Below are 12,906 nucleotides of genomic sequence, written 5' to 3'. Positions count from 1 at the left end.
TCCATCTCCTTGTTTTGGAAATGTATGTGCCAGTGCCACTGCAAAGCCCCTTTGCACCTTCCCCCCCCCCCCCAGCCCGCCCCAGGTACCCAGCCCGTATTCGCCCAGGGACAAGAGAAACTGGAGTACTTACATTATACCAACTCTGGCTTTTCTGTAAGGACAAAATAAAAAAGAAGCATTAGTTAGCACAGAGATCTTAGGATCAAAAAGAAAGGCGGACAAAGAAACTAGGTCCAATCTGTTTTGTGTAATTAGTGAAGTGAAAGCAGGATTAAACAGAAGATTTCAATGGATTTCACCGTGTGCTCTAACACAGTTCTTTCCAGTTACAGGAACAAAGACCAAATCCAGAAGCACGAGTCCATAATAGGAAACAATCCAGGCTAATAATGTGTGCATGTCCCCGTGCACGCACACACACCCCAACTCACGGACACATGCTGTCACCACTTTTGCAGAACAGCAGCGCCCACTAGCAACAGAGGAGCCCGTCAGAGTCATTGCCAGCCATTCCTTTTAGAGGCTTCATTCTTCCCCGTCTGCTGGCCAGGCTGCAAAAATCACATTGCGTGGAACGGCCGCTGTGCAAATAAGCACTCGAAGAACTGCCAGGGGGCAGGGACACGATTTTACTCACAAAAGCCATCAGGCAAAACTTTCAATAGGATTTTAAATTTTAAAAGGGAGACACATACAGAGCCAGGAAAACTGCTGAAGAAAATCACTACAAAAGCTAAGCAAGAAAAAGAAAAGCCTGGGATTTCGGGTTTTCTTCAGAATTTCAGCGCACAGTGTTTTGCATCACCTGCATATGTGATTTTTTTGTCTTTATCATGGCATTTCAGATGGTTTGAGAGGACAGGCCACATGTCCCACTGGAGCATATGAAAAAGCTAGCTCAGCTTGGAAAGTCACACTTGGCAATTTTCAGCTGGAGGTGAGATTTATCTGCACAGAGAGAGGAAGAAATAAGCTTCACACTCCCACTCCAGTCAGGCTGGCTTTCCAATCTCAGGACGCTGAGCAGAACTGACAATATAGAGGCATCCCCCATTTTAGGGTGGATTTACCGCAGGGCAATGAAGCTCGGGGGCACTGTAGCCTTTCACCACTAACGGTGGTCAGCTACAGTGTATACTGCCAGGCACGTTGTGTGTCAGCAACCACACAGCTTGCCCGTCCCCCTCTCCCAGCCAGCAATGGCATGTCTACAACACACTCGGTGGAGTTGAGTCTAACAGACAAGGACAGAAGCAATATTTCACTGCATTTCTTTCTTGGAATTCATCTTTGCTTCTGACCTTGGACTGGGAGTATTTTTCACAGCTTTATACCCAGTCTGGAATATGAAGGAAAACATACTGTTCTCCAACTTGTAACAGAGCCCGTGGAAGTTCCACTCACAGAGTTAAGTTCATATTCACAGAAACACAGAAACTACCTGCACTGGGATAGCCCACAACAGGACCAACGACGTACAGGATGTTTACCGTAGGAAAGTAAGAGCAAAGTGTTAATGAGATCAGATTGGACCAGAGATTTTTATGAAGACATGGGGTTGCTTACACTGTTCTTGCCCTAGACCTCCCTGCTTTCAGTCTGCTGTGCTCCCTATATGCCACTCCAGCAGACAACCTTACTGGCATCTGCATCTCAGTCACGGAGCCAACAGTTCTGAAGGATCCCTTGCAACCTTGGGCATTTCTGCCACTTTTGATGCACTGGTCTCTAAGGAAAAACCCCACAGTACCACAGTATCTGCCACAGACCAAAATACAAAAGTTTGATGTTAAAAAGAGCAACACCCCTAAGGCCTTTCCCCAAATCTTTGGGAAAGAATATGAACTGAAGAACTGAATATACAGTATGGCTCATCAACTAACCAGATGAATTTCCTCTTACTTCCTACACTTTTCCACACTTGGCCATACCCTCCATTCATAAAGAGTCTGACTGAAGTCATCCTTCACTGCAAGTAGGACACAGAAAAAGGCCTTATGCAATTCAGCCTATACTAAAAAAAAAAAAAAAAAATAAAATCAGGGGAATTAATCTTAATCCATGTACACACCACCTTGTCCTCAGGAGCACAGGGTCTAAGATGGAGTGATTTTCCTGCAGATTTGTTTTGCCATCTGTCTGCCTTAATGAGCAAAAGGCGTAACTCAGAAACTCCTGGGGAAAAAAATTCATAACCAAACTATAATTGGCACAGAGAAAACAGAGACACTGCTGTCCCTGTGTCTTCTAAATCTGGGTGTGCATGTTGTGGTGTCAGCGCACTGCAACAGGATTTCATTCCCCTCTGCTGCATTAATTGCAGTACTCTTTTTTTCCCCCTCATATTTTAATTTCCCCAAACTGCAGCTCCTCTGTAAAGGAGCTCTGCAGCTCCTCCATCTTCAGCTCTCCCACACAATTACACTGACATCCAAGCCTCATCTTTTGCCTCCACCACGTGCCCTAAACAAGAGGAGATTCCTTACCCCTGACCCGTGTTGCAGGTGGAACAGACTACAGGAGGTTCAAAGAGAAGGGAGACTGAGTCCTTAAATCTATTTTCAATTTTATTTACCTTTTTTTTCAACTCACTGACAGCATATAGGGGGATGAGAACTGTGAAAATCAAGAGACGAGTATAATGGAAGGGGAAAAGAAAGAAAAAGGAAAAACATATTCTTACTTTGAGCAGGTTAAGTCTGTCATACTGGAAAAGGAAACCATAAGCATTAGAACTGAAAAGAGAAAATAAATAAGTAACAGAGGAATGGAGTTGCACACAGAAGTGGAAAAGATGTAACCGACTAGCAGAGAGGATGCTACAGGAGCAGATACCAGAGTTCATAGTTACATCGTGGCTGTAACCAGGAAGAACTTAGGAGAACTTGAGGAAGGCAAAAAGGGGGTATTTTCTCTGAGCCTTTAATTAATATAGTGTTATCTCTAAACCTTCATGGGTAAATTATCTCATATTTGCATATACTGCTATGGAAGATTACAGCTTTACTGTGCAGATGGGAAGCAGTGGATCACACATCGGAAGTTCAGCTAACTTGATGCCAACAGAAGTTTCCACCTTTTAGCATTACTGGGAACAGGATCACAACTCACTCCTACATACTGCTGCTTCCAGGGGAACGGAAACCTTTTGCCAAGCAAATGACGTGCCATGAGAGCTCTAGAGGTATCCCTAAGTCCATTTTACAACTGGGGAAACAGAGGCACAGAACCAAGGTGAGGGCAGAGCTCAGAACAGATTCCAGAGCCCTTTCTCCTGACCTGTGTACTTCCAAAATCTATGCTATTCACTTGGCTTCTAAATGCCCATGACCAAATAACTCAAAAGAAATTGATGAAATTTATTCCCGAATCCCTCACCCCAGTCCAAAACAATCAGAATTTCATGACCGACTACCTAAAGGGGGATTATACCACCCAATGGGAGGGTTAAATGAGAAGACACAGCCAAACTCTTCTCATAATCGCACACTGAAAGGACAAGGTGCAACAGTCATAAGCTGCAGTAAGGGAAATTCTATTCGGATAAAAGGAAAAAGTCTGTTCACAGCAAGAGTGGTTAAGCACTGGAGCAGGGGCCTGATCCTGTGGGATCTCCAGTCTTGGAGGCTTGCAAAATGAGCCTGGCCAAGGCTTTAGACCACCCTGATCTAACCACATCAGCTCTGCTTTGAGCAGGGGCTTGGACTAGAGACCTTCTGAGAACCCATGTAACCTAAACTGTTCTACAATTTCCAGGGCCTACATCAAAAATCATGTTTTTCCCTAACCTGCTATTTATCTTCAGCATTCATTATTAGCTACAGACAGCAAGAAGGAATCTGAAGGATTTCCAATGGAGACAAAATCACTTTTATGCTTGGGATAAAGCAAAAGAGTTAAAAATACATATTTCATTGTTGGCTGATTCCAAAAAGGGGTTTTTTGCTGAGTTCAGAAAGCTGTTCCAGAAGCAGCAGCGTTTTCCAGTAAAAGCCTAAGGCTGATGGAGCTCTATAGGTGGTTTGGTCCATGCCACACTGGTGGACAGCATAGAAAAGCAAGCTCCAGAAAAGATTTCCTACAGATGAAATCCAGTGCTTAAAAACTCCTGGTGAAGCGCTCCCTCTGATGGCAACACTGCAGCACGACAATTAACACAACAGACAAAAGAGGGCAAGGGACTTCAAGCAGATCTGTCAGCAATTGTATAAACACAGCATCAAACTCATGGGCTCAAGCTGTTTCATTTCATTAGCAAGACAGGTTGGAAAATCAGACCATTCTTCTCGCAGAAGATGGGTGGGGAGAGGAGAAGAGGCTAGAAAAGAGATTTTTAAATCTTTGTCCTTAAGTTCTTTGTTCCTAACCTCTCCCTGTCTTGAACAGATACCATCATCATCTGTGGGGGGAGAACCAGGGGGCTTATGACACCTGAGATTCCTCACTTGTACCACAGAAAGTCACCTTGTGGAGTCCAGAAGAGACTCGGCCTTCACATGGCTTTAGGCTCACCCTGTGCACAGACTGTAGGTGAGCAGAGCAGGAGGCTCACCCCGGCAGAGTGGTGGAGGTCATGCCCGGGATCCCCTTCCCTCTGTGCATCGGCTTCCTACACAAACATTTTACAAGTACATCGCTCTCTACTAATGTTCTTCCCCCAAGTCCCTCTCCTAACAAACCTCTCCATAGCTTAGGCAAAGCGCCTCCAGCCTACCACAGCCTAGCCATGACCTGTCCTGACCCACACTTCTCTACTCACCAGCAATCCCTTCAGGACTCTGCTACTCCAGGCCTGAATTTTCCACAGAACTCCTTTCACATCTCATTGAGACGTTAGTCCCAGTCCTCCTTTGTAGTTATCCAAGCTACAGTTACCAAGCAAAAGACAATCTGTCTAAAAAAAAGACATAAGGAAGCTTCCAGCAGACACCAGCAATCATGCAAGGTCAGGCTGGTTACAAGAGGCATCATGACCAAGGAGAAACACTAAGCCAGCTCTGTCGACTTCGCTACTCTCTGAGAGCTTGCCTAGAATGAAACATAAGGCATCAACTGGGGGAAGGCCAAGGCATTGATTTCGTGGATTATGAAGCCACCCAAGCCATTCTGGTTTTAACTTTACCTGTATCCATGTGGAAATGCCAGCACCCTGGCACTCTGTCCAATAAGCATCCCATCTCCGTTTCTGATTTTTACACTCTTCTGAGGGAAGCATAGAGATGTGAGATCAAATCTCAAATGAGCTTATCTCCAATACAAGCACCCAAGGAGGGATCTTCTACTTATTTCCTTTCAGAGCGAGCCCATGAATTCTCACAATTCATTTGGGACAGGTCTGTTCTAACAGGTTTAAGCTGGGTTCATTTGAAATCACTGATCTTTAATATTTACGTCACACAGGAAAGCATGCAAGGGCAGTAAGCTGAGATCACTGGCCACAGAACTACTATTCATCATAAAAAGCAGGCGAGAAGTTAGAGAGATCAACTCTTGTTTCTGAAAGGCATAAAGTAAGAAGAGAGGAAAGAGAAGGGATTGCGGTACTGTTCAGCCTACCAAAGCCAGCAGATTTCTCCCTGGCAAAGACAACAGCTCACTTCAAGGGAAAGGGAAAGCAAACCTTAAAACAAAGGCTAAAATTAGTTGGAAGTAATGGAAGGAGTGTGATGAACAGGCCAGTTCTCACACCATGTGAGCAAATATTAATGAGATCCCAGTGATATAAGTGAAACCAGCTTCCAAGCTACAGGCATCGGTCTGAGCTCTTGCTGACATTCTCACAGCCACACCAGGAGAATGCCTTGCTGGGGTCACCGCTCAGTACCACGGGGAGGGTTTCTGAGTGATGAAACAATTCTACAGTGGGGGACAGGAGAGAAAAAAGAAGGCTTACTTTGGAGAGGCGCTTGTGTGACTTAATCGGAGAGAAAGCATGCAGGAATGAAAAGAGAGAAATTAAGGAAAGAAGAAAAATTACCTCGCAAATCAAGAGAAGGAAAACCCACAAACCCAACAGAAAGCATTATATCCCCCCTTTCCTTGTGAAAAGCACCACGAATTAAAGTCAAGCTTTCATAGTCACCATGTTGATAAAAATCACACTCCTATGGCCTTATATCGCAGCACTTTACAGGCCAGGGCAATGCAACTCATGTCTGTGATTCCCCCTTACCAAGGACACCATCTCCCAGACAGAGCATCCCCCAGCGTGCCTATAAATGTAGCGTGCCCCCCATCCTGCCTGCCTCCCACCTGCACGGCTTCCTTTTGGGGACAGACTGGTGGCACCATCGTGCATGAGGGTGTCACCCTGTCCTGCCACCCTGGGGTGTTGCTTGTAGGTTACTGTGTGCGCAGGAAGCAAGTCTGACCTCAAGGACAACCTCAGAACTGACATGTCTTAAATGACTCATCTTGAGAAAACCCTTCGTCCCCTCTTTTGAACTCACATGCTCCCCCCCTTAATGTCGAGAGATCAGTTCAGTCCAGTCAATGTGGGCCAGTGAATCCTGTTTCCTCTGCTGACAGTGACCACAAAGGGGAGTGAATGAAGACTTCTTGTGTGCATGACACAATCCAGCAATAAATCGGGCAAAGATCAAACAACTCATTTCACACAAGCCATCAGAGTTATGCCTGTGACACCGTCAAGTTATTCAGGCTGAAAAATTTCACTTCAAAAATGTGGAAAAACACAAGCGCTTCTGACAGCTAACTATCTTGTAATATGCCACTGACAGTAGGGTTGTAATCAAAGGTTATGTTGGGCTCCCAAGGCCCTTGTGGGTGTTTCACCAGGTCCCACTGCTCACAGAAAACCAAGAGTCCCCAAACATGAAACCCTCTTCTCAGTACAGCAAAGACAAGGCTGTTTCTAACATAGTCAAAAGACACAGTACCTTTCTAGGGAAAATATCATCTACCCTGGCCAAGACAGTCATATACTGCAGCGACAGGAGGGAAACTGATTCTGTGCAACTTGAACCTCATCTCAACACAGGGCTTAGACAGGACCCTTCACAGGCTGTCTGCACAGAGGAATCTTCTTTTGTTCCATGACCCTTCATGATCCAGATGATAAAAAGTAATTGCAACAGCTGATTTTCAAGGTCTTTCTCAAAACCAAAGAGCCTCCCAAGGAAACAGGGCCCTGACTGCAAAAAGGTTAGCCTGCATAAGCCGTTACAGTACAAGCCATCAGCAGCTCATGGACTCACAGTTGTGCTCGAGTCTGACCTAGGCAAATGGCTCCCAGCTAGCAGAATTTTCAAAGGTACGATGGGGGAAGCAGGAGCGAAGTTAGCCAGAGAAAAACAGACACAGGACAAAGCCGGTGTACCGCATTAAGAGAGTTTAGAACTGGGGAAACATGCGCATCTTGACCAAAGTCATTTGCTCACTCCTCACCTTGGAATTCTTGGCCCCACTGCGGCCTGACTGAGAGGAACAGCTACGCTGTACACCCTGCTCCGGCGTCGAAGGGGATTTGTCTGATGAGTGGTCTGAGCCTTTTTCCACCATGGTGTCTCCTTGGGAGTCCTGCGGTGTCGGGGACCGGGAACGTTTGCGCAGGATCGGGGAGCAGGCAGGCGTGCTGCGGTTTGAGTTACTGGCAGTACTGCAGAAAAGTAAGAAAGAAAGAAAGAGAAGGGTTAATAATCTTCAGCTCAAACAGAAAGCAACTGCATCCAGGCCTGAGGTATTACCCACAGATTCCTCCACTAGCACAGCAGACAAATATGGTTTCCTGAAGCAATACACCCAATGCCACACTCAGGACTTATGTCCCCAGTAAAATCAGGCTGTAGACAGTTATCATTTACCAGTGGCAGAGGGAACTACAACAGCCTGCCAGTGTCTTTCTCCACCCGTTCTTCAATTCATCTGACCACAGATGAATGCCTACAAGAACGAACTCATTCTCTCCTGTCAGCTCTGAGAGTTTAAAATGATGATCTGAGCTTTAAAAACCTAAACTTGCACTCAAGAATGAGGATGATGTCAGTGTGTTCTCGATACAGTCCCGCTCTGTCCCTCCCCTATTTCATTTCAGCAAGTGTAACTATTCTCAACAGGATGCACAAAAATGGAATCATATCTTTTAGGAAGCACTCCATTAAAGATTATCCAAAACTATGGAGCACTGGGAGGGGAGTCATGATGACAGACAGTGCAGTCATGATTTCCTGTATCAAATCATCCTTTCCCACACCAGCTCGACCTGGGCATGAAAATGTTTTGCTATAACATAAAAAGCTTTCACGATTTAAAAAAAAAAAAAAAAAAAAAAAAGAAAAAGGTTTCCCTTTCATAATGGGGAAAAGCAAGACCTTTCAGAGCTTTACGGAAATTATGAAACATTTAGAGAAATGGAATTTCCCATCCTGTATCTACACCAAATGCTCTAACACCTAAATCACAAAGCCAGTTACATACATATTTATACAGAACGGGAAAACTCAGATTTCCTCACTGTTCCTGCTCTTTTGATGCCTCCTCTTCCTGCCAGACTCTTCAAAATACCACACACTACATCCGTTTTTCCCTACATAACTCATTTCCTTCAGCAGTCGAATCTATTTACGATTGGCCCAAACATCTTTGAGGCCTTTCCACCTGGTAGCGTTCAACTCTGCAACCCGCAGGTTACAGTGGGACCTGGGCTGATCCAAGGATGAACTAAGGATGATCCAAGGATGCTAACTCTGCCATGCTGAGTTGTTATGGTACCCCACTATCTTCTGAGCAATAGAAATCAGACCACTTCTAAGCGACAGAAAAAAGATGAGGGAATTACAACTGTAAGGGAGTGAATTAAAGAAGCTAGTACAATCAAAATCTTAAGGTCTATAATTTAAGCCCAATTATATATAACAAACTGAAGTTTGCTTCTCACATTGGGATGTACAGTGAGGTAGTTAAAATGCATTGTTGCCTTTCCGAAATCTAGAAACGTTGAATACATGTCTGAGGTTTCATTAATTCTCAGATAAAAATCATATCTGCCTCTTAGCTCTGAAGATGCCAAAAACATTTTACAAATGTTAGTTAGCAGTTCTGGGTAGATAACGTAATACACTCCTCTAGTAGTTACCAAGTTTAGTTTGGTTTGGTTCAGTACTGGATGAAGGGGTATCATAAATTATCCTCTGTTTGCTCCCTGCTTGCGTTAACACACAAGTGATGAAACCTTCACTAAACAACTTGCAGAAAGCTTAACAAACTTGCTTCTGCAAACATTAACAGAATCAAATTTCACACTCATACACGAAATGAGCTTGCAACTGGCAAGAACAGTAGCATGGCACTTTGCTGAAAACCCTTAGAAAGTATTTCCAAGAATATCAAATGTGGAAGTTCATATAAATAAAGAACAGACTAGAGAAAATGGGTTTGCAAAATGTTCTGTACACAGAAAGAAAGATGGATTAAATAACAGACTCCACTCTGTTACCCATTTCTACGTAACAGACTGAGAATCATATAGACACAGAATAATTAAAAGCTGCTTGTTCAAATGCCACCGAAACCCCAAGTTAGCCCCAGTGAGACCAGCAGAGTAATTCACCCCCTCAGCTTGTTTCTTCACTGCTCACGCCTAACAATGGCACATCTCATGAGTGAAACATCCCAACAGCGTATTCTGTCCTCCCTTCCCCTGACCAAGACACAGGCATTCCCAATACTACCTACATGTACAGCACCAACTGCAGCAATGCTCAAGCTTTAATCCCTCCAAATCATACTTGAAATAAAAGAAAAGACTGAGCAAAAGATGATCCGGACCATTCTCCCAGCAGCACTGCCAAGAGAAGTTTAGTTATATCATGAATTAAAATTCTCCAGGTTTTTTTAGCTTATTGAAATGTACAAAAGTAGCAGGTTTCTTCATAGACTTTCAGCTGATCCAGTTAAAAAGGGTATTTCACTTTTTCTGTCCTCCTGCTGCTACTTCTCAAGTCAAGCTCAAGATGTACACACTTTTTTAACAACCCAGCGTTGCATCTAATGTACCGACTGCTATCAGCAACACGTGCATGTGCAGATGGTACTAAGACTTGAAGTTCATCAGCAATGCTTCCAGAGATGGAAATAGTTTTTAATTGCCATTTAATTGTACATTCTGAGGCTGTATTGCTCCTGCTCATGCCACGTTATTGCTTATCTGGCATTACATCAAATCTCCTAAACCTTGCCCCCAGCATGCTTGATTCAATGCAAACAGGTTCATGTGAGAGGTCCCCAGAAATATAAGGCAAGAATTTGAAGCTAATGTTCCTGAGTCACATATCACTGCATTAAATCTGTTTGAACAGATGCGCACCCGTTTCTTCTACAGCTCTACGAAACCCGCGTCTATCATGCACAACCTCCTATCATTTTTAGTTCGTTTGAGTTTCACTTTTGAGTTTCAGCTTCATGCAACTCCATAAAGATCAAGTCAAATTCAAGCAAGGTTCTGCTTGCTTTCAGGTTACGGTTATGAAGAAGCACTGAGTTTTTACTGCTTCTAAAGTAAAGCATAAAACAACCAGTTCAAAACCAGGGTACAGCTACACCTGTGAAACTCAGATGAAACCTGCTGAAAAGTTCGGCTCTTTTACTCAAATGAGAAATGAGACAAATTTCGTCTTCTGTGGACTGCAATAAATACATCAATACACATTCACTCACACACAGGCATGGAAGATACACTTTTGGTTTTCACACTCTGAGCACACAATGCTCCAAAACCAGCTTAACACGCCTGGAACAGGCACTGCTAAGCAGCGTGCGGCTACGGAGGCCAATTCAAGCTAATCACCCAAGGTCTTACAAAGCTCCTCAGGTGGGTTTTTCAGTCACGGCTGAGTAACCCAAGACTGTTGCAGCTACACAGGAGCAGCATCAGCACTCACGAGCTTAAAGCTGGCATGTATATTTTTGTCCAGGCTCAGTTCACGCTACCGTAGCCGTACATTCTGGTGTCAGCTCTGCCAAGCACAATCTAAAGCAGGCTCTGGCCTCCAAGTTTGTTTTCCAGCCACTTAGCGTCTCTGGCATGCTTTAAAAAACTAAATCCATCCATACATATTATCTTATGAACGTATGGATTATCACCTTTGCAGAGACAGGGAAAAAAAGATAGCTTTGAGGGCACCATCTTAGGCTCTCCCTTAAGTCAGTGGCAGAGCTCAGGAGTCACACTCAGGAGGTCTGAATCCACCCCATGCTATCTGCTGGCCGGGCAATGTTGAGTATTTCTCACATGAAGGACTCCACGGGTGTGCACGCAATAAAAATCATGAAGAATCTGTTAGTTCAGTCTTTCATCTCTACCACAGCAAGGATGGGCACAAAAAACCAAAAGCCTGCACTTGCCTCCCCCCTGCCCTGAGCCTGTCAAAGCTCTCGCTGCTCCTGCTCAGTCCCTGAAGTTTGAATCCGGCCCAAGGCCCAGCCATGACGAACGCTTTCTGCAGTTGCCATAGTGACCAAGGCCTGCAATTGAACCAGGAATCAACGCCTGAAATGCCAAAACGGCTTGACCCACTTTGAAAAAAAATAATAGTAATAAATAACGCTTTACAGACCTAATTGACCAGAGTGCATTCAGGGCCTCACATACCCCTGCAGCGTAGCTTTTAGTAGATGCAACAGATTAAGTGAGGGACAGAACACAAACAAGCCCACCAAAGCAGCAGCCCCTTGCTCCCAGGTGAAACCTCTGCACGGAGTATATGAAAGCATAGAAGGCAGAGCACATCTTCTTTGTTTATGTTCATACTGTGCCTAAGAGAAACACCTCGTCTTATGATTGGAGCTGCAATAAAAATAACACGAGCAAGTGTGCCGTGGCTAGGAAGAAGCCAAACTCTGTTCAGTCACATGGAAGACAAGGCTCAATATCTGGAGCAGCGTAGTGAGGAACTGAGCTTTGCTTTAGGTGGTGGGAAAAGAACGAACATTTGGCAATGCCCGGACAAGTTACCTGGTCTCACACCCTACCATTGACATTCCACAAAGCAAGGACACAAGGCAAGATGCAAAAAGGCCAGACTTCTTTCTCCAACAGAATATTTCCTGTAAAGAAAATATTTGGACCCGCTGGTAAAAAGAGACTTCAGCAAGCAGTAGCCTTGTACTCCACAAGCTAAGCTTGGGATTTTTACAGCTATAAAGGAACCCTGAGGACTCTTTGCAATGCTCTAATGGAAAACCCAATATGAAGCCTAACTTTGTTCGAGCCCGTTAAATAAATTCTTCATGAGTGACATTCAAGGAGTCCTGAGCTGACATGAAAGTCTGTCCATCCTACCAGAACTTCCCAAATAATCACTCTGCCCACCGCTAAAACACAGCCATCCCAGGGTTTAAGCCAAGCGCCCTCCAACAGTTCTTTCCCACATCACACATGGCCCAAAGCCATCAGCCATCCTCCAGGCAAAGCAGCTTGCGGCAAGAGCAGTGTCACAGCACCTGCGGCTACGGCGGCTTGTTGTTCTCCTCCCAGGTAATGATACACACAGACTAAGCAGAGGCACAGCAAATCCAGTTGAATCTGCCAGTTGCAGGATATGAATTAGAATTTTGCCAGAAGTAATCACTATGTTACCAAGAGTACCAAGGGATTTGTAACAAGGAGAGCAGCTCATCTAAACAAGTGGCAGCTTCAGGCACACAATGCTCTCTACCTTCCTTACGATCACCTGCTTCTCAGATGGCAGAAAAAGATCAATGACACCATTTCCAGCAGTGTATTTCTAAATTCCTTAGACTTCCTCAAGAAAGTCCTGATCTGGAAAGCTTATCGGCAGCCTCCACCACAGTTCTCAAAAGACCTTGCTTTACAAGGGCAAATCTGAAGTTGCTCCCATCTCCCTGCAGCCCATAGCACCTACCTGACAATAAGCTCTGCGAGGC

The 12,906-nt window shown here is 44.6% G+C and overlaps 1 protein-coding gene across 7 annotated transcripts in view; it reads right to left on the bottom strand.

Annotated features, from left to right (window-relative positions):
- The window catches only part of GRAMD1B (GRAM domain containing 1B), a 91,933-nt gene that overhangs the window by 24,983 nt on the left and 54,044 nt on the right, over positions 1-12,906 (bottom strand). For 3 of the 7 annotated variants that reach the window (XM_074162296.1, XM_074162298.1, XM_074162299.1), the window contains exons 3-4: positions 7,411-7,621; positions 134-154 (exon numbers count right to left, since the gene is read on the bottom strand). In XM_074162296.1, coding sequence (XP_074018397.1) covers positions 134-154; positions 7,411-7,621 — 232 coding nt within the window. Of the gene's footprint in view, positions 1-133; positions 155-2,686; positions 2,711-5,896; positions 5,918-7,410; positions 7,627-12,906 lie in introns of those variants that run through there. The other 4 variants (XM_074162295.1, XM_074162297.1, XM_074162300.1 and 1 more) reach the window with 4 other exon arrangements.

Source organism: Numenius arquata, chromosome 22 (genome assembly GCF_964106895.1).
Source record: "Numenius arquata chromosome 22, bNumArq3.hap1.1, whole genome shotgun sequence".
NCBI classification, from domain to species: domain Eukaryota; kingdom Metazoa; phylum Chordata; class Aves; order Charadriiformes; family Scolopacidae; genus Numenius; species Numenius arquata.
Note: the sequence above shows the minus strand (reverse complement) of the source record. Positions and strands in the feature narration are given on the sequence as shown.